Source organism: Cavia porcellus, unplaced genomic scaffold (assembly GCF_034190915.1).
Source record: "Cavia porcellus strain 051 isolate PalLab524CR breed Dunkin Hartley unplaced genomic scaffold, mCavPor4.1 scaffold_6, whole genome shotgun sequence".
In the NCBI taxonomy this organism is placed as follows: Eukaryota; Metazoa; Chordata; class Mammalia; order Rodentia; family Caviidae; genus Cavia; species Cavia porcellus.
In genome coordinates, this window is record NW_026947489.1 from 17938238 (window position 1) to 17965744 (window position 27507).

Below are 27507 nucleotides of genomic sequence, written 5' to 3' on the forward strand. Positions count from 1 at the left end.
AAAAATTGGAAAATAAAAGAACCAAAGCATGTTGCCTTTTACCTCCTATCATTTAGGAATGGCCATTGATTTTTTTGTGCGTGTAGCACCCTGCTACTTATTATAGTCTACACAAAGAGCATATCCCAGTGACTAAAATGTGCTTTCTTAGAGTTTACATTGAGTTACAGAAAACTAGTTAAGTATCTTTTAATGAATGCTTGGGACCAGAAGTTATTCAGAATTTAAATTTTGGATTATTAAAAATAATTTTAAAATATTTGCATAAATTTCTTTGGTCAAGAATCCCTAACCCAGAGATCTAAAATACTCCAGCATTTGAAACTTTTTGAACACTGTCATGATGCCCAAAAGGTTTCAGATTTTGGAGCATTATGAATTTTGGATTAGTAATGCTCAATCTGTAGTGGATGTCTTTTATTGAAAATTATCGTGTGGCATGCACTGCCCTAGGTACTTTTCTTTTATTAATCAATTAAGTCTTGCAGTAATCTTATGATGTAAATACAGTATGATTGCTGTCTTCCTTTATGGCACAGAGAGTTTAAAGAACATACCTTAGGCTAAACAGAGAAAATAATATATCACCTGAATTCAATTCTAGGCTGTCTTATGTCAGAGATTATAGTTTTAACCAGTACTGTAGGCTCAAAAGTTGTTGACCAAATTTTAAAAAGTTAGAAAACAGTATGACTTAAAATGTGCTAATAGTGAACTGCTGTGAGCAGAACTACAGCAGTGTTGTTACATGAGATGCTTCACGCTTGCTGAGGGTTTTCTCAATGGCAAAAACGCCACTCTGTACGCAAGTAGTGACCTCTCTTATTGGACCTCCCATAGCCTGCGTTTGCCTTCTTTGTGGTCCTCCTACCTCTGCCTCCCTTCCTGGGATTACAGGCATGCACTATCATGCCTGCTCATCACCTTTTTATAAAAATCTGTTTTTATAGGCAAATAAGTGATCTGATGATATTTTGGAATCACAATGTGTATTTTGGAGGTTGGAATAATGCCTTATATATAATTGTCATTTTCATTAGTTTTTGCATCATCTACCAGTGAAACTAACTGTAGGACCTTGCAAAAATTGCTAGATTCAAGGAGACATTTCTTATTAATAAAGAAGCTTGGAAAATACTTTTTAAAATAGCATTGTTTCCTGAGATAACAAAAGTGGTGACATAGATGTCTTCTCTTCCTGGGGTTGGATCAAGTTAAAATTATAATTAAGAATGTTTTGAAAACTTCCCTGTTAATAAGTTTTTCTGTTGTAGTTGGTAACATGACAGACTTGTTAACTGTGGCCAAAATGATTTTATCTATTTTGTGGGCTAGTCCTTTCTTTGAATAACAATAGTTTACCACAGTATCCTTCAAGGGGGGTAGGATTAAAGCAGCCACCTTAATAAAAATTCTTAGATCTTATATTAATTTTATCCATTCTACTTGCTTAATCTTTCAAGGCCATCTCAAATAATAGGTACCTGGTACTACTTCAGCAAAATAGAAATTCCACGGCTGAAATGAAATTATTTGTTCTCAGTGACTGTGTCAGAGTGCAGGAAGTGCTCTTGAAGGGAGACAAGGTGCTTTAATTCCAAGTGTCTTTGGAATTTAAAGTTCAAGTAGCCTTGAAGACAGTGAAGCATCTTTTCCCCTTCTGTTTAATATTGTGGACCAAAAGATCATGTGACTTTTAACATTTAATTAAAAACTATTAATGATATGAAAGCAATTTAAAACTTTTGCCTCAGAAGTAGAAAAGTGGTTGAAATGGAAAACTTTGATAAAAGGATTTCAACTGCCTGTGCTAGCCATGTTCTCTGTACCTCACTAAAAGGAAGGCTCCAGGGCTCACTAATGTGATCACAGAGAGTCCCCAAGCAAAATGTTGAGTTTCATGTGGAGAGGAAATCATGATCTTACCTCCCAAAAAGAAAAAAAAAAAAAAAAAAAAAAAAGATATTCTTATAATTGCATGTGAGAAATCCAAATGAAAAGTTCCAATTAGGGGCCGGGGGTTTAGCTCAGCTGTGCAAGCGCCTACTTGGCAAACGAGAGGTTGTGAGTTTGATCCCCAGCACAAAACAAACTTAAAAAAAAAAAAAAATTAAAAATTTTAAGTGGAAATGAAATGACTGGGTTCCAATAAAACTTTTTTATTTATGGGCCTTGAACTGTGAATTTTATATAATTTTCATATGAAAATTCGTTTTTAATTTTAAGGAGATTAAGACAAAAGTGGACAGAACAAAGCAGATCAGAACAATGTAAGCAGCACAGTCTGATGTTAACAGTACCTACCATACTGACTCTTTCTCTGAAATAGTTGAGCATACCTTGACGTACAATAGTGTGAAACATAACAAAATAGTATAAAACCATTCAAGAGAATGAATGTGCTACAGGGCATTCGGAACCAAATAACTCAAAATGAGCAATGGCTACTACCTTATCTTATTTTCCATAAAAATTTGTTTATACTGTCACACATAATAAAATCCAATAAGATACAACATGATAGAACCAATGAAACAGAAGAACAAAATCACAGTAGGACTTCAAAGCAAGGTGATATTAAATCAGCATTGACTGCCATAATGTCTTGTTTTCTTCAAAATAGCTGTTTATGGTAAAACCATTCCAACTAATGAATGAAAAAAAAAATGGAACGCTTCAAGAATTTGTGTGTTGGGGCTGGGGATTTAGCTCAACGGCATAAGCGCCTGCCTTGAAAGCAGGCAGTCGTGAGTTTGATCCCTGGTACTGATAAAAACGAAAAAGACAAAAAAAAAAAGAAAAGAAAAAAAAGAAATTGTGTGTCATCCTTGTGCAGAGGCCATGCCAATCTTTCTGTATCATTCCAGTTTTTAGTATATGAGCTGCTGAAGTGAGCACTAAAATTCGTTGTTAAAAGCAATCATTTCAGTGTGTGAAAACCTTTCTCTGCTGTGAGTCCTACAAAACAAGTGGGAGACTAGATGTGGTCCTAAGGGTCACAGTTTTCATCTTGTGCAGAAAAGCACGAAGTTTTCAAAGTTTCATTTGCACTTTATTCAGAATTAAGGCTTCTGCAATACCTGAGAAATTGACTGTTCTTATGTGTGCTGCAGCTGTTTTTATTGGTTACATTATGCCAAAAGATACTAAATATTTTTATCAGCTTAAGCTTTTCAAACCTGTCTCCAAGAGAGGGAGCCTATACACAAGGCAGAAGTATAATTTTGAGTAATGACTGAAGTTTGCTGTAATTCTGTTTTATTAATGTGTGGCATTCCTTGTGTTAGGGTGGTTTGGAACTCTTTAGTTCAATAGTCATGTTAATAATTAGCTTCAGGACAATTAAATTATAGTTTATTTGGGATTCTGGTTCTAACTTCTTACATATTGCAGATTTGGGCATCTGCCGTACGTAGGGTACCATACAAGGCACTGGAGTAACTTAGGAGACATTCAGGGCTCTAGTTAGTACTTGGAACTGTTTCCAGAGGTGATCTACTGAAGCATTTTTGTTAATAGACTTCATGATCCTTGCTTTTTAGTGTTTAATAAAAAAGGACCTTTTACTTCATTGTGCTTCTGGGCTTAATAAGATGTGGCCACAGGGTGGCATAGTTCCTTACAGAATTTATTTATTGTTGCTAAACTGCATAGTAAAAAGTGTTATAAGTAATAAGAATTTTTTCCTCTAATTTGATGTTCAAATGGCTAGGTTGTATTTTTTTCCATGGTTTATCATTAAGGTTTAATAATATTAAATGTTCCTTGAACATTTATGCTTTAAATCTTTTTTGTCAGTTATGGTAACAACATGAATTATACAGTGTTTACAGGTAGAAAAATGGTAATTAGGACTATTTTGAAAAATATGTGTAGCCACTGGCCTCAATTTAAAAAAGTATAACACCTGCTGGAAGAATTGTTTATATTTTTTATTTTAAAAGGGATAAAATAAAATGAGACAAAGCAAAATAGTGAGACACAATATTGGATTTCAAAAACAAGACAGAAGGAAATTCTCCATAGTTACTACATATTACATATCCTCTAACTAGATGCTCAGGCTACCAGCTTCAGGTCTGTAAAATCAATGAGATGTTTTTAAGGAAAAGACAGAGATGTCTTCTAAATAGTTACAAAGGCATGGGCAGTGTTACTGGTATGTTTTTACTTGATTATAGTGCCTTAGTGGAGGAAGGGATAAAAGAAAAGCAGGATGTCAGATGGTTAAGAGGACACAAAAAATAAAGTGACTCCTCATTCTAATAGAATCAGATGAGGACTGAATTTGTTCAAGAAATTTCATACATTATAAGAAGAGAAGATTTGTCTCTAAGTATATAGTTATAAAGAAAGCGAAGTTTAGTGGATCCAGGGGAAGTCTTTTAGGTGGGACTGCAGTGCACAGCATTTAAAGTCCAAGTTTATGTATGCCCTCTCATCCTTTCCATACAGGTCACTCGAGAGCTGTGCTATCTTTGTTGGAGGGTACGTCAGTTGTAGTGATTCATAGGATGTGATCCTGTGAATTTTTGCCAGACAGGAATACAAGTTGAGCATTCTGACTGTGACAATCTAGTTATTTAACTTACTCCCTCCATCTTCTCTGCCTTTTAAACCCCACGACAGCAATTCATTAAGTAAATACACAGTTACCATGTTAGTTTACTTGTTTATTTAATCACCTTCACTAAAGTGTAAGCTGAATTGGTACTCAGAAGGATTGCTGAGTTCAACGCCAACCAAAACTACACAAGGGAAACCCTGTTTCAAAATAAAAGGAAACAAAAAAAACCCAAAACATAAGCTGAAGGGGAACAAGAGATCTTGGCACACTAAATACTCAAAGTTTATATTTATATAAACATACTAGAACAGGTATACAGTTTGTTTAGATAATGTTTGTTTTTTCCTTAAATATATTTTATAGAGAGAGGCTTCTAAGAGTAACCTTACTGATAAAAACTTGCTGTGTGTTTTTCTTTCCTAGGGTCATTGTGTTCTTACTGTACTGCTTGCTGAAGAGGACAAAGTTGAAGATGATGTAGTTTTTTACTTGGTATTTTCAGGGTCTACCCTTCATCATTGTGCAAGTACTCGGAAAGTCACTGCTGATACGTTGGAAACTGTCGCTCCTGGTCAGTACTTGAATAGGATCTTTTCTAGCCTTTACTATTCTTGAATACTTCTGTTTTATGTTCATAAGTATAGTGATAGAATGAAGCAGGATATTATCAGGTCTTTAAATGCTTATTATATCTTGTTGCTTTCACAAAACTTGAATCTAACTAGAAATAAGTGCAATAAAGTGATATTATAAATTAAAAGATAAAAATCCGGATTAGCAAAAATGCATATAGTAATTTCTGGAATGTTGTGATTTGGGGAAGATTAAAATGCATGTGCCCATATGTAAGTGCTCACACGATTATTTTGATGGGACTGCCTGTTTTGTTCTGAACTTCATGGTAGCAAAAGTTAAAATTAGGGGGCTGGGGATTTAGCTCAGCAGCATAAGCCACCTGCCTTGAAGCAGGCAGTTGTGAGTTCGATCCCCTGTACCGATAAAAAGGAAAAAGACCCCCCCCCCAAAAAAAAAGTTAAAATTAAATTTATTCCTAAAAATTTGAGTAGGAAAATACAGAATCTTTCAGAAACTCAAATTTACCTAAGGTATTTACATAATAGTTCATTGTGGAATGAAAGCTTATTCAGTATTCCTTTTATAATTGTAAAAGAATTAAAAACTAAATAGCTAAAAATTCATACAGTGTCACCAGTGCATTGCTACTTCTAGCAGAAATGGATGATAAAGGATAATCCTTCTCTCTTTGCCTATTCTAGCATCTGATGATGTATTGATTTGTGTTTGGAGAAAAAAAATCATAAAAATATTGACAGTTCAATTATTTCTCTTTAGATAATAAAATGGAGATGAGCAAGCTGTCAACATTTTTTAAGGGTTCCACTTCATTGGTTTGGTTTAGTTTAGGTGACATAAAATTATTAATTTATTAAGCTTTGAACATGTATGTGGTCTTGCTGTGTTTGATCAGCTTGTTGATTTTTCATTTCTGTGCCACTTCATATAAACTATATCTTGTACCTACCAAATTCTGAAAACTATGACAATTGAAAGTTTTATTTGTCCTCATTGGAAAAAATAATTTTGGAGAACATAAGATTTTAAAGATTCTAAAAGGGTCCTTAGGAGTGTTTTCTCCAGATTTCAGGGTAGGAAATGTAAGAAGGCAGTTGGGATGGATACTGATTTCCTTTGCAAAGAGTATTAGGTACCGTTCTTTGTGAATTAAAGCTGCAGTCATCTTGTGATCAATGCCATATTGGAAAGGCTTAGCTGGAACTTGTCTCCTATCTTGCAGGTAACAGTCAGTATCACCGTGATTAAACATGCATTATGTGTTGGTGATGGGAGAAACAGTAGATAGAAGCAGTTAGTCCCTGGCTAGGCTCAAAGAAAAGGAATGGGCATAGTTTTTATACATGTATGTTTTCTTGAGTTACAAAGACCAAATTAGAAAGGATTAAAGTACATTCATGTAAGTGTGTAAGAGAGGGGAAGCGTGTAAGAGAGGGGGAAGCTGTGTCAAGAATTTGGCCCTGGGTCCTGGCTGCGATACTCAGTCTCACCCCAGAACCCCTTAGTGGAGATAGATGTTCCTGGAGACTGTTACCCCTTCATTAGCAGTGCCCTTAAGTTGAGAATGGTGGCAGTTGTAAGCCCCACTGTGCTTACATGACAACCTTGAGCTCTAACTTTCTATCATATCCTACACACGGCTTCTAGCCTACCTTTGTGAACTACATTGTGCATTTCTTCTCTTGGCTTTGGGTTTCTTTGTATGTCTTGAGTATCCCCTTTGCCAGCCATCCCATTTGTGCTTATTCACTTCAAGTACTATAAGACCCTAACTAAAGCCAACTAGAATGGCTATTGTATTCTGCTCTTTTCCTCTTGTTTTTGTCTGAATCCTCAGAAGTTATGCCTGACCCTTTTGCTTGGGATCATGTCATTTTCTCTGATTAGTTTTTCTCTTACCTATATTCTTGGTTCATATATATGGGCCCAACAGTCCCCACACCTCCACCCATTGGCCTAAATGTTTTGCTGATATACGTTTCCTAATCACAGCAGAGCTGACAGAAGAATATGGGATTTCCTGAAAGACTGTTTCGTACGTGTGGAAGGCCAGTGATGGTCAAAGCAGACTAAAGTATGAGAGATGAGAGCATTTTGGGGCTAAGTTAGTTTTCAGTTTCTTGTTTATGTCATGGGGCCTTTTAAAAAGAACTTTTTAAAAGCTGAATCAAAACTACCTTCAGTCTGCATTTGTGGAATTCTTAGATTTGGTGTCCTTTTCCTGTAAGTCCTTATTCAAATCACTCTTTCCATGAGGTCTTTTGTGCCCACCTCACAGAAATATTCAACTCAGCATTCCTTCCTTGCTGTATCTTTCTCCATTGCACTTACCAACCTTTAACACATGCATTTTGCTTACTTATCGTGTTTTCTGCCTCTCCTACTACAGTGTTAGCTTTGTAAGAGCAAGTATTTTTGTTTATTTACTGGTGTGTGCTAAAAAGGTTTCTTTCAGGAATTTGTACCACATAATAGGACAATGTTTCCATTGTTTTGAAATTTATCTTGGTTCTCAAAAGCTGATTTATAGAAAGTTGCTTTGTGCGTGTAAATACCTTCCTTCACAGTCACTTCTCCTATCTGTATTTTTTTTCATGTTTTCTAATAAGAACCTTACATGGAGAGGATATTAAAAGTTACAAAGGTGTCTTAAGGTAGCCTTTTCTTGCCTACCTGCCATTGAAGGCATGGACAAGATCTAATCCCCCCCTTTAAAAAAATCTGTTAATAAGACTTTTTGGGTGACAGGTAGATAGACTTTGACCTTCTATTTTATCTGCCTTTGAATTTATTGAAAGCTTTATAGTGAGTATTTTACTTGTATAATATCTTGATTACTTTTTTTTCCTTGCTGAGACAAAGTACTCGATGTCCAAAATGAAGAAGGAAAGGTTTATTTAGCTTACAGTTCATGGAAGTTTCAATCCATATTCAGCTGTCTCCAAGACAGGGTGGCATGGGTAAGGGGCAGCCATTCACGGCAGCTGCAAGTAACAGGAACTCAAAGAGCAAAAAGGAAAAGCATGCCCCCCCCCCATATGATACGCTTGTCTACCCACCACAGGGAGGTGCAGCACTCACACCACCAATCCCAGCACTAGACAGTGAGACAATCACAAATAGTAGACTCAGCCTGCATGAGGCTTGGGGGGCGGGGCGCCCAGGGACACACCCAAACACAAAACATAATCCAGTAATTTTAATAATTTCAAAGACTAAAAAAAATATCTTCTCTTGAAAATAAGTCTCTAACACTAGAAATAGGTACAAGTTTTATAATAAAGTATTAAATACAAAATACCTATGAAATGACTAGTTCAAGATTATAATTTGCTATGAAACATAGGTTGAAATGGAAATACATTTCTAATGAAAAATCTTAGCTTTGCAATAAATAAAAATAACCCACTATTGTCTTTTCATAGAAACCCAATCTAAATAATTAATTACCCTATGATTTTCTTCTAGAGATGAAGCTAAGGTTCTCTTTTCTTTGTTCTTTTTTTTCTTTCTTTCTAATACCTATGAAGGATTGATAGTGTAAAGAAACCTCAGTATTCTTGGAAGACGTGCTGTTTTGTTTTGTTTACTTTTATTAATGAATGAAATAATTTAGATAAACAAACTGATTTCAGAATGAAAAATGGAATAGGATGTTAAGTGAATTCTCCACACTTTATGAAAGGCTTTGATGCAGACTCTTTCATAAAATAAAATCTTTTTTTAGCTTGGCTGTTTACTTTTAGGATTCATAGCAAAGGTTCTCATTTGACGGAAAAAGTACAACCCTTCATTGACCCAAAATTATACTCAACACTTGAGTATTTTCTTTCTTGCTTATAAAGAATGATAACTATATAAAGTAGATTTGTCATGAAAAGAAAAAAAAATACATTTAGCACTATTGATAATCCACTAGGATTATAGCATAATGTGTCTTTCACAAGAAATTTGTCAACCAAGACTCTTTGTAGCAGATGTCCAAAGACTATCAAGTTGAAAAACATATATGAAAAGAAGTTACAAGCTTGTAAGTAGCCCAATCAGGGAATTTTATTCCTACCCCATTATCAAATCAATTTTTATTTTAAAGAGAATTAAACCAAGCAAAACAAAACAGAACAGATCCAAACAGATCAGTGTAAATGACATAGGACTTCAAAGCCACATGAAATCAACATGGTTACCATCATGCCACCTGCTGTCTTCAAAATAACGGCAAGCACCTTCAGTCACAGTAAAAAATCAAACAAAACAATAGAATAGAACTAACAAAAACATAACAATGAGTGCGTGAAGGACTTCAAAACAAGATAGTAGTAAGTCCAAAATGACTGTCTCAGTAGATCTTACCTTTGACCTAGCTGCCATGTCACCAGATACAGTAGAATCAAACAAAACAAAACAAAATCCAAGCCAACAAAACAATGAAAATGATATAGGACTTAAAACCAAGATAATAGGGCTGGGGATTTAGCTCAGTTGCTTAAATAAAAAGACAATTGGGAATCAACAATGGCCACTATCCTCAGATGGAGAAGCTACATTGCATGTTACCATCCTCTGAAATAGATGATCAGACCCTTGGCTTTAGACCTACAAAGTCAGTGAAACACTAAACACTACAAGCATTAAATTGTATTCCACTTCAGTAGCCATCATCCAGGCTGTTTCTCCAGATCAGCTGGTGGTTTATAGTGGGGGTGGGATGGGGGGTTTGGTTCTTGTTTCCCAGCTTGTGTGCCAGTAGGGGCTGGCATCTGGCTCTGCTTCTGGTGGCCTGCACATGGTGCTGCTTCGCAGGGAGGGCTTGCTTCTTACTGATTTCTTGTTCTCTTTCCCTGCAATTTGTGAATGACATTGACTTACGCTAAAAGGCTCATGTCTGGCTCTTCCTCCAGTGGTCTATCATTTATGAACATCTTACAACAATCTTCCTATTCTGAAATACTTCTCTTATAACTGTATACATAGCTTGAGTTTATATTTTAAAACCGAAATTACTGTATTAGTTCTAGTAGATACATGTTGTGGTTGCAGTGGAGAAATAAACAGAATTAGTTAAAGGGCCAAACATCTTTTGTCTTCTAACTGTCCTGTCTTATGAGGTCATACCTCATTACTTTGGGAAACTGAGCACAGCATTGGAATTCTAGGACATACCCTAGAACAGGAGTGAGTAAATATAAATTGGATCTTAGGGGGATAAAAACAAAACGCACACACACGTCCACAAAACCTTCACAAAAACTAAAACTCAGTCTTTACATACAAAGCGCAGATAAGTATATACAAATATATGGTATACTGATGGTACTAAAATGTCATGAGGTGTAGAGGTTTATTAGAGAAAAACATCTAAAAGGGTTCCTTGAAGATATGGGGAGAAAGGTGAGAAGCACTGCCTTAGTGATACCAGTTAGAATAGAAACAATTAAGTTTTTAATATTAATTAGCCTCTTTTGCAGAGTACACATAGTAAGATTTTCTCCTGTGCTTGCTGATAACTTCCTCCCTGCTTAAGTATTCCTGTGGAAAATGTTTTATGAGTGCACCAGGTTCACATGTCAATGAGTAGAGCACCAAAAGCTACCAGTCATACGTAGCTCCACACATAATCCTGTTTCTTAGTAAACTGTGGGTCTGAAACAGAAAATTTCCTTTATCTCATTATAGTCTCTTTAAAAGACAGACACCAAATTTTTAAATACTTTGGTGCCAAATGAGTAGTAAGAGACATTACTGTTGTATTTCTACCATTGACTAGTAATGCAGCCTTTCTCTTAGATGACATCTATGTGAGATGGGGCCTGACTAGCCCAGCAGACACTTTTAGGGTTCCTTTTTAGATAGCTGATAAAAAACAAAAGTTCTAGTTGTTTTATCCTCAGAAGAGAAGGCCTGGATGGGATGTGTTCCACTTTTAGCTTAACAGGAAATGAAGTAATTCTTGGGTCATGCTAAAACAGTTTTGTTTATCTGTAGCAGTATTTTGTTTCCATGGGTGCAGATGTTTCATAGAGTGATAAGGAGCCTGCAGGAAAGCTTGCCTAACCTCATGAACACACATATACTCTGACCTCTTGAGTTTAGAGAAGGTGTGGATTAGATGATTCATTAATAGTTAAATTGTTGTTTCTCACTTAGCTGCTGCTTGTGCTTTTGATTATCCTTCCCATCCCCTTTTATTTCAGCTCTTTAGTGCCAATGCAACAGTTGCTTCCAAAGCTTTGTTGGCCATGCTTGCCAGAGAAGCTCTTTGTGAAGGTTTACTTGAGTTACCTGCAAGGAGCTAATAATAACTACCAGTTTCAGGTTCCAATTTTACTTGGGTTCTTTGTACATGACCATCTCTGATTTTTTTTTTTTTAGTGGTATTCACATTTTATGCACAAAGAAGTGGCCTTCAAGGTCAAATGACTTTTCTCGGTATATCAAACCTGTCTGAGTAGGGGTTTGGGGTTCAAAATTGTATTTTCTGATCCTACAGCTAAGGATCAGCATTATCTAGGACCCCTTACAGTTCACTCAGTTGGGGATATGGCTCTCCACCTCATAATTTATTTTGTATTTTGGTGTAAATGAACTGAACCTGCTGGATAAATTCAGAAGATAGTTTTAAGGATTGAGTTAAAATTTTGCTTATGTTCCTTCAGATATTTCTCTCTTTTCTTCCTTTCTAAATTCTCTAGGATACCTTCTGTCAGAAGGACAGTAACATTTTCCAAACTTCCCTTTTGAAGAAAAAGATTGTGATTTTTAAATTTTTTTTCTCATTATCAGGAAATTGAATGGGAGGAAAAATACCATAGAACTAGCTGAAAATCTTGGTGTTCTATTATAGCAATTGTTTTATGCAAAAACTTAGATTGTAATTATGTATTAACTTGAATATGGCTTTTCCACCCCACGATTTTATAATACAGATTAGATATTAATTCACGGCATCCATTACGTACAAAGTCAGTCAAGACTCATGACCCCCTGAAAGTAGTCCTATCTCTAGGACTAATTTACTGCGTAAGTTTTAGTTTTATTACTATGTTATACAGTCTTTAGCTTAAAAAAAATCTTTCTGATGTCTTTTTGCCTTATATGCTTTACCTGAAAGGTTATAGGGATTAAAAACTAATGTTGAGAGTCATTTGAGCCCAACAGAAAACAGTAGTACGAGATAGTAGCCCTTCTGACTTTCTGTGGTTTAATTCCAGACAGTAGGGTCTGTAGGGGAGATACTTTGGTCTTGATCAGTAATAACTCTTTCTACTTAAAATGTCTTAGTTTCTCCTTCAGATTGTGAGTTTATATCTGAAGAGAAATGTGCACTAACAATTAGATGGCTTTCCTTGATAACTGTGTCATGGCCTTTTATGGTCTATTGTAGTTGCATTCCTATGTAGTTTCATTTTTCTTTATATACAAATAGATGACCCACACACTTTTCTTCTTTTTGTTTTTTAGGTTTTGTTTTGTTCTGGTTTTTTGTTCCCCTCTTCCTTTTAGGTTTTGTTTTGTTCTGGTTTTTTTTTTTTCCTCACCTCTTCTTCTTGGTGGCAGTGGAGATTGAACTCAGCACTGAACTACACCTGTAGCCCTAGTTTGTTGTGATCTTATATATATATATTTGTGTGTGTGTGTATATGTGTGTGTATATATATATATATAAAATTTGTTTGTTTGTTTTGTTTTGTTTTTTAAATTTTGAAGCAGGGTCTCACTAAGCTTCCCAGGTTGGCCTCCAATCCACAATACTTCTTCTTCAGCTTCTGCGGTAGCTGCAGTTACACGTGTATATCACCACGCTCAGCCTCACCCATATACTCTTCAATCTTAGTTACTTTTTTTATTGCTGAGACAAAATACCTCACACCCAAAGTTAAAAGAGGAAACATTTATTTAATTCAGAGTTTGTCGAGGTTTCAGTCCACCATCGACTGTCTCCAAGGCAGAATGGCAGAGCAGACAGGCATTGTAAAGGAGAAACAAATTGTGGTGGGCAGAAGATAACAAGGCAACAAGGGATGACCACCGCTCTATCTATGCCTTATACTTATCCAGGCTACTTTGGGTGCATAGCACTCACACCCTTAATGCTAGTGCCCTTGATCCTAGCATTGTACCATGAATCAACCCCCTATTACATACTCTAGATTCAGCCATCTCTGAAAAAGCCCCATCTGTGGCTGCACGAGGCTTTGAGGGAAATCTAGACACAAGACACAACACATAGCACATACGCTCTCAAATTCTTGTACCGCTGCCTCAGAATAAGAACAAACATGCTTGTGCAGTCCAGCACCACACCCTACATCACCTTTTTCTTAACCCATTGTTTGCCTCTACCCCATCCTGTTCAGGTCAAGCCCTTCCACATAAATTCTTAGGCAGATGCTTCTGCACTTCATAGCTTTGAGTGAGGTGCTGTTACTTCACTGTGCTTTCTCCAGAGGTGATTTTATGGGCCAATAAATGATGTTCAGTTTGGTGCACCATGAATTCTGATATAGGTCTTCTGACTTCTCCTCTTTGTATAGACTTGGGGAGGGAAATTAGTAAGAAGAAATACATACTGTTTTGGTGGGTAACAACAGTGAGCTGTAGTATAGGCCAGTAGCAATACTTCTTCTTAAGTACAGCAGGTATGTGTTTGGAAAACAATTAAACTTATATCCCAAATTATTTACATCATTATCATTGACTTGCAGAGTTTGTAGTTTTCATCTTTGTTGTCCTTAATTCATAGCTATCTCAGGGAACTGTCAGAAACTTACTAATTTGTTTAATTCTTAGTAAATGGGACAACACTAATTTTTGCTTCAATTCATGAGCCACATTTTTTTCTTCAATATTTTCTGAGTGAAGTACATTACTTCCTACCCCACTTTGGAAATAAAGTGAGACTACATATGTCACTTGGGGTGATGATATCAAAGAATGGAGTTTGGGCTTCCAAATTTCAGCTCTGCAAGGCTAGGGGCTGTTAGACTTGCCAGTGTTAGATGTCTTTTGCTTCAGGCCTCACATGTAATAAGAAAATAGGTTTGAAGCCAGATCTTCTGCCAAGCCATTAGATGTAGACTAGTTAATATCTTCTTGAAAATATTTTATGTAGTAATAGTTCATACATTGAGCTTACTCTGCTTCCTTCCATTTTTTATGTTTTTAAAGCTGTTTCCTATGCTTAAAACCATTTTCCAATTTGTTCTCCGTTTTCACCCTAAAGCCCATTGGCTTTTACAGGCAGAGAAGCCTTAACTCTCAGAGAGACAGCCCCTTTGTGTTGTAATGATGAGGCTGAGGTCCATTGAAGTAACGAAGCTGATCTGTTGACCATAGATGAAGTTTGAATGTGTATTTATTCCTTTCTCATTGATTCTTTCATGGTACTCTTGTTCAAGTTTAAGTCATCTTAAATACCCTTAAGTATTGGGTATGGAGTGACATTAGAACAGTGAAACTGATTCAGATTTTAATTTTTGCTGTGTCAGAGCTTTATAACCCTGTACAAGTTACTTAATGGTTTTGGTTCCTCACTTTCCTGATCTGGCAAATGAATAAGCCTGCTTGTTTACTGTGAGAAGTATATGAATTGTTGCTTGGTAACGCACTGAGAATAGTGTCTGACACATAGCAAGGATATAGAAGTCCCTGCTAAGTAAATAATAAAAAATAAAAGAAAAAAGGTATTATGCTTGTGTTCTGAAGATTGCGTGAAGAACCCTTGGTGTTTGGAGAGGTTGGGGACAGTGTCTTTCAAAGACTGTTTTTAGCGGCTACCTCCTTGGTGAAAGCTTCCTGATTTTGTTTACCTTTGAGCTGTAGTATTCCCCACACTCCAATCATGTTTTTTACAGAGCCTACCCCATTTAGACTCGCCTTCAGTTAGTTATCTGCAGCCTATTTTAGTCTTCTTTATAAACTGTAATGTACAGAGAGATGAGATTCCTTCCCTGTTCATTATTACCTTCTAATCATGATGCCTGAACTTTCTTTATAAGTCCAGTTACTTGCGGTTGGGCAGAATTTAGTCAGATGTTACAGGAACATTTTAAAAGAAAAACTTCATGCAAGAAAAATATCCAAAACCTATTACCTGAATCTATTGACTAGTTTCTGGTGATAATGATATCTGGCTGCCCTTTCAAGAAAGATCAAGTCTAATGTTAATTGTAAAAATTCTAAACACGTTGAATTTATTTATTTATTTTTTCTTTTTTTTAATTTAAAGAAAGATTAAGCAAAACAAAGTAGGTAGAAATAGTACATACATTCAGAGAGAAAAAAATAAGAAATCACTAGTTGATGTTGTCGTTTTACAAATAGTTGTTCAAGGTACAAAAATGGAACATGTAAAGTGGGAATTCAAACAGAGAGACTGCAAAAAGTTCTAATCAGCTGTCCAACAAAAACTTAGTAACATGGTTGTCAATCCTATACATTTAAACATACATGCAGTTATCCATATCTTCATTTATGTTTAGATTAAACAAACTAAAGCAGGTTAAAATCATTTTGAACAAAGAATAATAGTATTGCTGGATTTCACTTCATGACACTCCATGATCAGCACTGGGTACTGTAGTATCTTCTTTTTAAAACTGAATTTAAAGAAAGACTAAAAAAACAAAACGGGTAGAAATAATATATAATTTCAAAGAAAAATAAACAGTAAGAAATCACTAGTTGATGATTACAGATTGTCTTCTTACAAATAGTTATTCAAGATACTAAATTGGAGCATATAAAGTGGGGATTCAAACAGTGAGATTGCAACCAGTACTGTTCAACTATCCAACAAAAACTTAGAAATGGTTATCAATCCTCTACACTTAAACATATATGCAGTTACCTATATCCTCAGTTATGTTGACTTTCAGTAAACCCAAGCAGGCTAATATCACTCTGAACAAAGAATAACACTATTGCTGGGTTTCACATTATGACACTCCAGGATCAGCAGTGGGTATTTTAGTGTCTCCTTTTCTTCAGAGTATCTGTTCATCAGTTGTCATAAGATCAGTTCTCATAAACTGTTTATAGATTCTACACATGGATGGGTCTTAACATGTATTATTATTTTTTTTAAATTTGAAAGTAGCAAATATGCAACAGTGCAAGACAGAACAAAGCCAATTGAGACAATGCAGTGAAATTGGTACAGGATTTCACAGTAGGATACTGGGATAGTAGTACTAAGTACTACGGTATATCTCTTTAATTTAACAATAGCTATCCAGTCAATTACGTATTGTAAAATCAAACCAAAAATAGAACATTGTAAAACCAATTGAGAATACTGAATAGAGCAAAAGAAATATAACAAAAAGTGAAAACAACCTATGCCTTCAAACAGAAGATAGAAGGAAATCCCCCATATTTGCTATACTGCATATGTTCATCCTCCCAAGAGATGTTGAAATATCTATCCCCAGTAGGTAAGGGGGGAAGGGGCAGGTGCGAGAAGGGTGCTTGATTTTCAGCTTGTGTGGAAGTTGGCTCACAGGTAATGGTTCTCCTCCAGGCCCAAGCTGCAGGTGCTTATCAAGAGGGCAGGTGAATAAGCTGCCTGAGTCCCTCCATGGCCGGAACTCTGGAACTCTGTTCTCCTGGCCCGTGTTGCAGAAGCTTACCAAGAGGGTGGGTAAATAAGCTGCCTAAATCCCTCCATGGCCGGAACTCTGGAGCTCTGTTCTCCTCCTGACTCGCGTTGCAGACGCTTACCAAGAGGATGGAACACGTTAAGTTTAAATGCACATATATGCAAGCCTGTGTGCACGCACATCCAGATCAAGCAAAAGAAGCTTCAGCTCTCAATATTTTTCATAGAAGAATTTAATTTGGAAGGCAGTGGGAGTTATATGTTTGTGTAAAGACTGATCTGGTGATTCATAAACCTGTTCTTTGTGATCAGTCACATTGACCCATCATTCCAGCTGTTAAAACTCCTGTCAGGCAAGAGTTTGGTGTTCATAGGCAATGTGGTACAAAACCCCGTGCATAGTGATGTAATACTCCATGTCCTTTGGCATCCGCTTTGGCTCTGAATGAGTTTAACTTTAATAGCTGTGTACTGTGCACAAGTAATTTTATTTCTTGAAGTCTCAATGTTTTCATCTATAAAGTTATATATCATAAAATTGTTATGTTGAGAAAAAGATTTGTCATGTCTTATGTGGAGTAGGCACTTAGTAGATAATTACACCACCGTAGAATCACATAGCAGTGAGAGGTTTCTTTTGTTACAAGAACAGAGGACTGAAGGTGGACCCTAGGACAGAGGTATGTGAAAAAGTCAGCTTAGTTTTCTGTTGGCTGTACGGAAAAAACATTTTTCTTTTTTAAAGGTAACAGAACCTTGTTTTGCTCATGTCTAATACCACTGCATCCATAGCATGGGAAAACTCACAGACCATGTAGACACATAGAGTGTTCCTTCTGCATTGTTGTACTGCCAAAAAGCATTCTATACATACGGTATAGATTGAAGGAATCCATGGGTACACAGGTGCCTGTGAGTGAATCAGGCAGAGCATGAAATAGCATAACTCAAAAAAAGAAACACACTAACTTAATTTTCTTGTCAAAAAGATATTTCATGGAAGAGGAGTAGTGATAGAGCAATCTAGTACTGGCTAGTTGAGATCAGTATTTGAAACTGAGAAAAAGCAGTGTATGTTTTATTGACTATTCTTCATATTGCAAATATTTAATTCTAAAACGCTAGATGTCTGGAAGAAAATCTTACTCTCCAAGAATCCCTTATCTGCAGAAAGATGATGATGTCATATCTTGCTTATTTGGCTTAAGCTAAGCTCTTTGAGCAGGCATGTAGGTTGCTGCCTAAAGTCACAGCTCATGGGATACCTTCTGTTCTGTACATTGGGTGGTACGGTTTTGCTTTTCTTGAATAACATTGGCATTACATTCTCCTTATGCGAAGCAGATGGTTTCATTATTTCATTGTTTCTTTATTAGTGGTTGAGACAGAAGAAGGTATATCAAGTAACAATTATTACTTATTATTTTAGGCCTTGGATTACCTAATAATCTTAAAGTTAAAATCACATAGGTTTGCACTTTGCAAAGTGCTTCATCACTTGATTTATAGTAGTAATGATAAGATAGATGCTGGAGAACTGTAGAATTCTTCCCACATTTCTTATATGAAAGATTCTTTTCCCTGTTGCCTTTTCAGGTCTAACTCAGCTTAGTTACTATTAGATTTTCTGTTGTGTGCTAGGCCTTACAGGATTATGTGACTTTCATTCTTTAATTTGTTAAAATTGAACAACAGTACAATAGTAATTGGTGTTGAAAGCCTGTTCTCTGCCAAATGCTATGTCACAAACCTGGTGAAAGGTAAGAAACACAGTTATTCCTGTTTGTGTGGGAACTGATTCACTTTGCAAGTAACAGTTTTAGAAATTGCTGATAGGTTAAAGGAGTTTACCAAAATACTTTAGGAGATCAGAGGAAGGAAGAGTTGAGAAATGTGTGTCATGAAAAAAGAGCTAAGAGGACCCGCCAGTGTCCTCCTTTCATGAGAGGCTCTAATGTCATTTTCTTTGTGGCTTGTTCTTCCTTTAGGTCATGATTGCTGTGAGACAGTGAAGGTGCAGCTCTGTGCTTCCAAGGAGGGCCTTCCGGTGTTTGTGGTGGCTGAACAAGACTTCCATTTTGTCCAGGATGAGGCATATGATGCAGCTCAATTCCTGGCGACCAGTGCTGGAAACCAGCAAGCTCTGAACTTCACTCGTTTTCTGGACCATTCAGGACCCCCGTCTGGGGATGTGAATTCTCTGGATGAGAAGGTTTCGTTGGCTTTCAGACACCTGAAGCTGCCAGCAGAGTGGAATGTGTTGGGGACAGATCAGACTTTGCATGGTGAGAATTCATACAACTCACAGAAACCTGTGGTTTGGAATACTATTGTTTCTGTAGTTGCTTTTATAAAAGGATTGTTCTTACATGATGATGCTATATTTATGTTATCTACAGTGGTTAAGTAAATCTTAGAATTACTTAGGAAATTGACCTTGAAGGCATCTGTTCCACTGAGTTGTTAATTTCTTTTTCCACTGACATGACTGAATAGAGGGTACCCAGGTAGAGAGTCACACTTCTTCCTTTGAGTCTGGATTTGAGGCTTGATCTCACAAGGAGATAGTGATCTGTTCTCCACGAGGAGATTAACTTCTTAGTGTTTAGTTATCACAGACAGGATTTTTTTGTTATGTTCTGATATTGTCTGGAGCTTCTGTGGAGTTGAAGGAAAGTAACAGTTGAGGAGGGCATCAAGGAACAGGATAAGCTTTGAGAAACCTCATAATTCTTTAGCCAGGGCGGCTTCACTCTCACCAGTTTTATCTGCTAGCCCTCCATATAAGAATAAAGACTCCACTTACTAAGAACACCTATGTAATAAGTACCTACATATGTATTCTTAGACAAGAGCTTCCCCACATTATTTTTGTTGTAAAATGACATCTGTGAGATGCCAGGATTACACAGAATATATATTTCTAAATATAAGTTATACCTGGTATATATAAACAGTGCCATTTTCTTCCTAAGTACAAATCCAGTTGAAAAATATAGGAGTCTCACAAATACAGATCAAAATGTTGTCTTTCATACTCATGCAATTTAGGTTGAAAGACTGATTTTATAGTTCCTGCCAGGTTTTGCTTACACTTTCTACTTCATGTCTGCAGGAATATATAGTCATATGAGTGATTGACAGAGTCAGTGCAGTTGTGATTATAGCGTTACATAGGGCAAAGCTGACTAGTAACCCCTATCTACAGGCGGACAATTCCTGAGGAAAAAGACCCAGAGGGAACTTAGCTAGTACACAGTCAGTTTCTCTCTCAGATCCACCATAGTTGAGTCATTCTCACCTTCAGTGAATTAAAAGACCAAGCTGTGTAACGGTGTCCCATGTTATGAAAGAGGTATATAGTCAAATGCCAAAACAGTCTTGTTCAGGTAAATATCAAAGGAAATGTGGACTATAACATTACATCAAGGAAGTAAAATACCGTCTTTTTTTTCTTATTATTCTCCTGTATTTCTGTGATCTCAAGATCTGAATATTTGACATTCAGTACCTATTCAGAAACTAAATGATGAGTCCTAATGCCTGAAGCCCCTGTCATTTCTGTATTGATATATAAATGAGTATCTGGTAGCCTTTACAAATCATATCAAGGTAGAACTGCATTAGTTATTTGAGCAGGCGGATAGCATTTTCATGCTTTAGTTTTGTCTGGTTTAAACTAGGCTAAGGGATTATCTGATGGAAAAAGCAGAGATCTGAGAAACTCTGTCTAAATCCCTTTCCCCCTTTCATTGTCTTTAATAGGAAGAATCTGGCAACTGTGAAGTTTTGGTGTGTTTTTAGTGTACTCCTAGTTTCTGTTGTATAGAATTGCTCAAGCAGTACTACCAAAAGTTAGACCAGATATGACCACTTTAGTGAGATATACAAAATTAAAACCATAATATGTTTTCTTTATATACTTACTAGCTTAGTGAAGATTAAAAAGCACCAAGTGCTGGCATGAATGTAGAACAACTTTTTCTTGCAAGGCAGGTGCTTATGCTGCTGAGCTAAATCCCCAGCCCAGAACAACTTTTTCTTACACATTGCTGGTGGTAAGCATGATTTTATAGCTACTTCAGAGGAATTTGGCAGAGAAATGAGAATTCATATTCATCACAAAAAAAGTCTGTGTGCAAACGTGTTTGTGAGCACCAAAATGGAAACAGTTGAGAGCCCCTAAAGGGAATACGTAAACCAAAATAACCATATCATGATGTTCTAGACTTAACAACTTGGATGAATTTTAAATGGATTGTGTGCAAAGTTTCTAAAGATAATATATTATATGGTTCCATTATATGATATTCTAGAAAAGGCCATCTTATAGAAATAGATCAGTAGCTGGGACTGGGAGTTGGGGAAATGCCTGACTGCAAAGGAGAGTCATGAGTATGTTCTTTGGGGGTGTTGGGCTTAAACTGTGTTTTGTTAGTGGTAGTGGCTACAAGAATTTATGCATCTGGTAAGACACATAGGACTGTGTAACTGCCCAAAGTAAACTGTATTGTATTCACATTTGAAATAATAACTGAATAATAAAAGCAGTGGAACAAGTTTGACTTATGTTTTGCAAGTTGAAAGTCATCAATTGGGATTACATTGCAAGTGCTAGATTCTCATTCTATATTCAGATTCTTCTCTTTACTTGCAGATTCAAATTTAGCAAGACTGGGTGTGGTCAGGGAAGAGTAAAGCCTTGCTTTCACTTGAAGATCCAGATGTAATAGAATATTCTGTTTTCACATCAGTCATTTACACATCAGTTACTTTTAAAAAGGCATTTAAAGAAAAATTGAAGTAAGTGAGGTGCATAGAATAACAGTACAAGTAATGAGAACACCTTGTTACATAAGAGGACTACTTGCTTTTAAAAGCTAGAATGTTTGCAGGCTTTCAGCCTAATACTTAAACAAAAGCATTGTGTAAGAATTATAGCTAGTCTTATGCCTTAATTGAGATGCCATTCTTTTTAGTTTTCTTTCAGGTTAGCGACTCCTTTGAAAATAGCTTAGATTTCTTAGGGAAAAATACAGGTACCTGCCTGCAAACATTAACGTGTAGTAGATTTCACCCTGTCCTTGAACTTAAGGAATGAACTTGAAGCTCAAAAGCCTTGGTTTAGATTTGATATTTTAAAATAGCAAAAGCACAGCCATTGGAGTCTCAGTTTTTAAAAAAATTTTAAAGAGACTAAAACAACAGAATAAAACAGGACGAAGCCAATCAAAACAACAATGAAAGTGATACAGGACTTCAAGATAATAGGAAATCAACAGTGTTTACCATAATGTCTCTTGTTTTCTTCAGAATAGCTGTCCATATCATCAGGCATAAGAAAATCAAAATGTGACAGAAAAAAACCAAACCTAGCAAAACAGTGAAAACGATACGGGAATTCAGAACAAGGTAATAGGGGCTGGAGATTTAGCTCAGCGGCGTAAGCGCCTGAGTTTGATCCCCGGTACCGATAAAAAAGAAAAAGACCAAAAAAAAAAAAAAAAAAAAAAAAAGAACAGAACAAGGTAATAGGAAATTAAAAGCAGTTAGTATTTTTCTTTCTGGATATTTCCTTCCTGTCATTTTCACAGTATCTATTGTACATTTTGGATCTCACTAACTTCTTCAGTTTTTTATATAGGGAGATATCACGATGTTCACTCTAATGAGTCTGAAGCATTTCACCTGTTAACATGACGTCACGTTGCATCCATTTTGAGATTAGCGTTCTTTATAGCTGAGTAGCTTTCCATTGTATAAAAATACCATATTTTTCATAACCATTCTGTGGTTGATGGGAAAGCTACCCCTGCTTTTTTCTGGTTTCCTTTTGCGTAGAATGTTGTTTTCTGTCCTTTGCCTTTTGGTGTATGCATTTCCTTTCGAGTTAAACGTGTTTCTTGTATACAGCGTATTGATAGATCTTGCTTCTTGATCCACTCTCCATATGTTTCTTTTTATTGGTGAATCGAGGCCATCTACATTAATAGTTATGACTTACATGCAGTAGTTTGCCTCTGCCATGCTGTCCTCCTGCTGTTGGCCCCTACTTTTCCCGTCCATTCAGTTGCCTGCCCTGCTCAGTGATCCCACTTTGCTCCTATTCCTGGCACCATTGTCATTTTATCTCTCTCTAGAATATCCTTCAGTACTCTTTGTAGGGTTGCTTTGGTGGTCATGAATTCCTTCAGTTGTTCTTTGTCATGGCAATACTTTGTTTTTGCATTACTTTTGACAGATAGTTTTGCAGGGTACATCAATCAGAATTGGAACTTCACTCCATGCTCCTCGTGACTTCTAAGGGTTTGTGTTGAGAAGTCTGTTGTGATTCTGATGGGCTTTCCTTTATAGGTGATCTGTTTCTTTAACAGCCTTTAATATTCTGTTCTTGTGCTGAGTTTCTGAGATATTTATTATTACATATCTGGGTGTAGATTTATTTTGGTTTTGGCTATTTGGCGTTCTGTGTGCCTCACTTATCTGGGTGTCAGGTCCTTTTCCCATGCTTGGGAAATTCTCTGCTATTAATTTTGTAAGTAGGCTCTTTATGTAATTGGTGCTGGCCCCGCTTTTTCACTGACACCTATTACTCTTAAACTATGCTTATGTCATCTTGTAGTCATTGAATTGTTATTTTCTGATTCCTTGCTATTTTAAAGAGATCTTTCTTTTTGCGATCGCTAGCTACCATCCTGTTCTCAAGGCCTGAAAGTCAATCTTCAGTTTCTTTCAAGCGGTTTTGCCAGCTTTCAATGGAGTTTTTAATTTCCTGGCTCTTTCTTTGAATCTGTTTCATGCATTCTAGTTCTTCTGTGTCTTGTTCATTCAAGGTTTCCTCTTTCTCTTATGCTCTTCTTTTTTTAATCTATGTCTTCATTAGATATGCTCAGGAACTCTTCTATTATGTTTGTCATTTTTTCTTTTATCTGAGATATTATTTCTGGTGTGATTTATTTTACAGCCTCAGGAAATAGTTTCTTTACTTTAGTTGCCATCATCCCAGAAATTTCAGGTGTTCAGCTTCTACTTTTTTTTCATGTTCATATCTCCTGGATTCGTTCATTGTGGGCTAAAGGCCAGAGATTGCCTTTTGTTCCTTCATTTCGACACTTTCCTGGGTTCCTCCAGATGAGCTGTCCCAGGAGTTTCCAACATTGTCTACCCATCCACAGTGTAGGGGGATGGGCACCTGGGTTTCTCCTAGCCCGTGTTCTCCGGGAGGCAGCAGGGTGTACAGTGGGCTTTTCCAGATCCTTGCTGCTCTGCGGAGGCTTCCCAGATGGCCATGGATGCATGGTAGGGATGGTGCTGCTACTTTTCTCAGTCTGCATGGTTATACAGGGACTCCCCCAATGACAGCAGGTGCACAGAGGTGTATTTGGTTCTTCTGGCCTGCGTTAGCTTCCCATAGAGAGCAAATATCTCCATTGATGGTCTGCTGGTGCACGGGTCATATCTGATTGTTTCTCTCCATCTGCCCTGATTATGCTAGGGAAGGAAGCTTTCAATGTTGTAGGTGCACATGGGTGGGTCTGGCTGTTTCTGCCTCCTGGTGCTGAGGGAAGCAAGCTTCCTGATGGATGGTGGCATGTGTTCAGGGGTGAGTCTCTCAGTTTGTTTTTTTTATCAGGCTTCATTGCAGCAGTTTGTGAAAAATATTATATCTCTGAGTTTCCTCATAATAAAATAGAAGAAAGTGTAGTGCTAGTTTGCATGCCAGTCATGTCAGAAATAACGTGACCAGTATCACCTTTTAGAGGCACACAATACTGGTAAAGCTATAACAAAGGATGATGATGCATAGCATAAAGGTAAAGACAGGCTAGATCTAACAGGAAGATTCTTCAAAGGAGAATGAGGCAGCTTTTCTTACATTGCTACTGGCTGCTCAAGGAATCATCACTTTCAACTTGAGTAAGAGGGTATTTTTGTATTTGAGTTTCTACAAGTAGTCCCTAATTATATAAAGAAACGTCTGCACTGTACTTTTTGATGCAGATCTACATTAAACGAAAGTGATAAGGATTTATGTGGGTAGACGGTGAATGGTGAGACAAAGACATTCTCCTTTCTTGAGTTTCCAAGTCTCACTTAGTTGTCTCAGTTCTTTAGTGCTTCAGTGGTTAGTGAGAATGGTAAATTAGTTGGATTTTCCCTGACAGACTTGTGTATAGACGTGATCAGGGTAGCTCACAAGTAGTGTGAGTGTGAACATTGAAATCCTACTCTAGAAAAAACATGGAGAACCATCCTGAGTGGAATTTACATTCTTATTTAGTCATGATATTTTATAAGTAAGTAACAAGAAGATGTAACACTCTTTGAGAGTGGGGCTCTTCCCCACAAAGAGAAATTTAGTTTTGGGTTATGAGAGGAGGAGGACAGGTTTAGGAAAGATTGGACTAAAAACAATCTGTTCAATACCAGTCTTATATATCTGATTTTGGTTGTTGGTCCTTAGATTTAATCATTTGGTGATTTAGTTCCCATAGTGTGGATAGTTTCATATGGAGATTTTTTTCCTTAACTACACTAGTGTTTGTATATTTTTGCAGTTATCATCCACACAAAGGAAGAAAATAATAACATATGCAAAGACTCTTCCTGGATATTCTCTCCTTGGCAAAAGATTAATAACCATTGACTCTAAGATAAGCAGTGGTCTAGCAGCTGCAGGGCTAAACGAGCTGAAGGTTACCTATTAAAATTTGGTCACACAAAGTCTCTTTATTCTTTTCTTTTATACTTTGATTTTTCCAACATACACGTTTTTATTAGGCCATATTTTATCAACTGGGTTTCTTTGTAGAATTCTCATATACCCATAATATACTTTGTTCCCAATTACTATCGTGCACACACCCCTCATCCCTTCCTCTTACCTTAGTAGTCTTCCTTGTATTTTATGTCCTCTTTTTTCTCTTTCTTTCCTCCCTTCAATCCATCAACCATTCGTTCATCCTTTCTTTTCTAGTACTGGGGATTGAACTTAGAGCCTTGTGCTTGCTAGCCAGGTGCTTGTCACCTACCCGCTTTCCCTCCAATTATTTTTAGTTTTTATTTTTGAGATAAGCCTTGCCAAGTTGGAACTTGGAGTGTTCCTTTCGTAGCCTCGCAAGTAGTTGAGATTACAACTTGCCTTCTTTGATTCCATGTATTAGGGAAAACACATAATACATATTACTTTTCCTCTGTTGTCTACAGAACCAGGCTGCCTGTAAGCAGGTGTGGCATGTGCTGCTGAGGACTTCAGCACTGGATGTGGAATAGGGGGTAGTGTATGGGGGTATCGTACAGGAGTCACGGTGCAAGGGTCTGATCAGGTGTGTAGTTTTGTTAGAACTGTACTCATAAACATGAAACTCAGAGCAAGTAAGGGACCAAAAAGATGGAAGAACAAAGAGACAGCTACTTGAAGGAGGCTTTACCCAGTAAGACTGGAATTAGCTGGCTCTGGAGAAATCACATACCTATATTTTCTGGTCTGTCTTATTAGCACTTTAGTTTTTGATAAAGATGTCAGAATGTTTATAAGCATTATGTAAGGCACAAGTCAGATGATGATATTTGAACTTTTGTAAGAGTTCTTTCCGCTCTTTTTTTTTTTCTTTCTGCCTCCTCATAGGTGTTATTAAACCTTGTACTTATACATGGATTATTATTGCTCCTGGGTCATTAATTTCTGTTTTGTTTTTGTAATATGAGGGTTCAAACCCAGGGCTTTGGGTATGTTATGCCCAAAGACGAGAGGGACAGGATGTGGAGCAGAAAAAGGGAAAGGAACTGCCCTGAATGAGTACCTGCTACAGCCAGTCATTAGGCTAGCGTTTCACTTACCTCCTCTAACTTGTTACAGCTCTGAGTGAGGGCTTTGGGTATGTTATGCACATGTTTTGTCACTGCATCCCTAAACCCTGAGGCATGGTTTCACTCCAGTCATATGCCTCTGCTTAAACATTATATTGTGGATAATTCTGTAAGGAAAATATAAAATATGAAAGGTAAATTTAGTGTTCAAGAAAATTGACCTTGAAAAATGTGGAAGCTGCACCATTGCACAGGTGACACAAAAACTATGCAATTCAGTGTAAAATCACAGCTTCAAAGATTTGTTCCTTTTTGTTTGACATTCACATAGATTTGGGGATTTCAGAGTCTGGCAAACACTGGACTCTGTGAAGTCTGCCTAGAAGCTGAGGTGAAGGCAGGCACACCTCTTGGGATTGGGTTCTGGAGTCACATCAGCAGGCCTTCAGACCCTTCAGCTCTCAAATTGGGCTCAAGAGGATGGCTAAAGAAGAGAGAGAAGAGTGTGTTACCCGTGAGCCTAGAATGTAGTTTGAAGACGAGAGGGACAGGATGTGGAGCAGAAAAAGGGAAAGGAACTGCTCTTAATGAGTACCTGCTACAGCCAGTCATTAGGCTAGCGTTTCCCTTACCTCCTCTAACTTGTTACAGCTCTGAGTGAGGTGGTGATATCCACTGTGGGTACAGAGAAAATGAAGCCTGGGCAGATACATTGCATCTGCTCACACAATTGGTAATAACAAGTTTGAATCCAGAGTTGCGTGACTCCAGAGCCCTTCCTCCTTCCACCACATTCAGTGTGACTCATACCAAGAAGGAGCCTTCAAGTGAAATAAGCTCAAGCATTTGCCTTTCTGAAGTTACTAGTGTATTGTCTTAAGAATTAGTCTTTCTTTTTATGCCTGAAGATGCATTTGTTTTTCTCATCAAACAAATA

The 27507-nt window shown here is 37.0% G+C and overlaps 1 protein-coding gene and 1 non-coding gene across 11 annotated transcripts in view; one reads left to right on the plus strand and one right to left on the minus strand.

Annotated features, from left to right (window-relative positions):
- Positions 1-27507, plus strand: part of Akap13 (A-kinase anchoring protein 13) — a 302450-nt gene that overhangs the window by 109154 nt on the left and 165789 nt on the right. For all 10 annotated transcript variants that reach the window (XM_063249996.1, XM_063249997.1, XM_063249998.1 and 7 more), the window contains exons 3-4: positions 4991-5138; positions 18749-19045. In XM_063249996.1, the coding sequence (XP_063106066.1) occupies positions 4991-5138; positions 18749-19045 (445 nt within the window). The remainder of the gene's footprint in view (positions 1-4990; positions 5139-18748; positions 19046-27507) is intronic.
- Positions 2792-2898, minus strand: LOC111758541 (U6 spliceosomal RNA). The gene has a single exon (XR_002792716.1). It is a non-coding gene; the product is annotated as a U6 spliceosomal RNA (small nuclear RNA).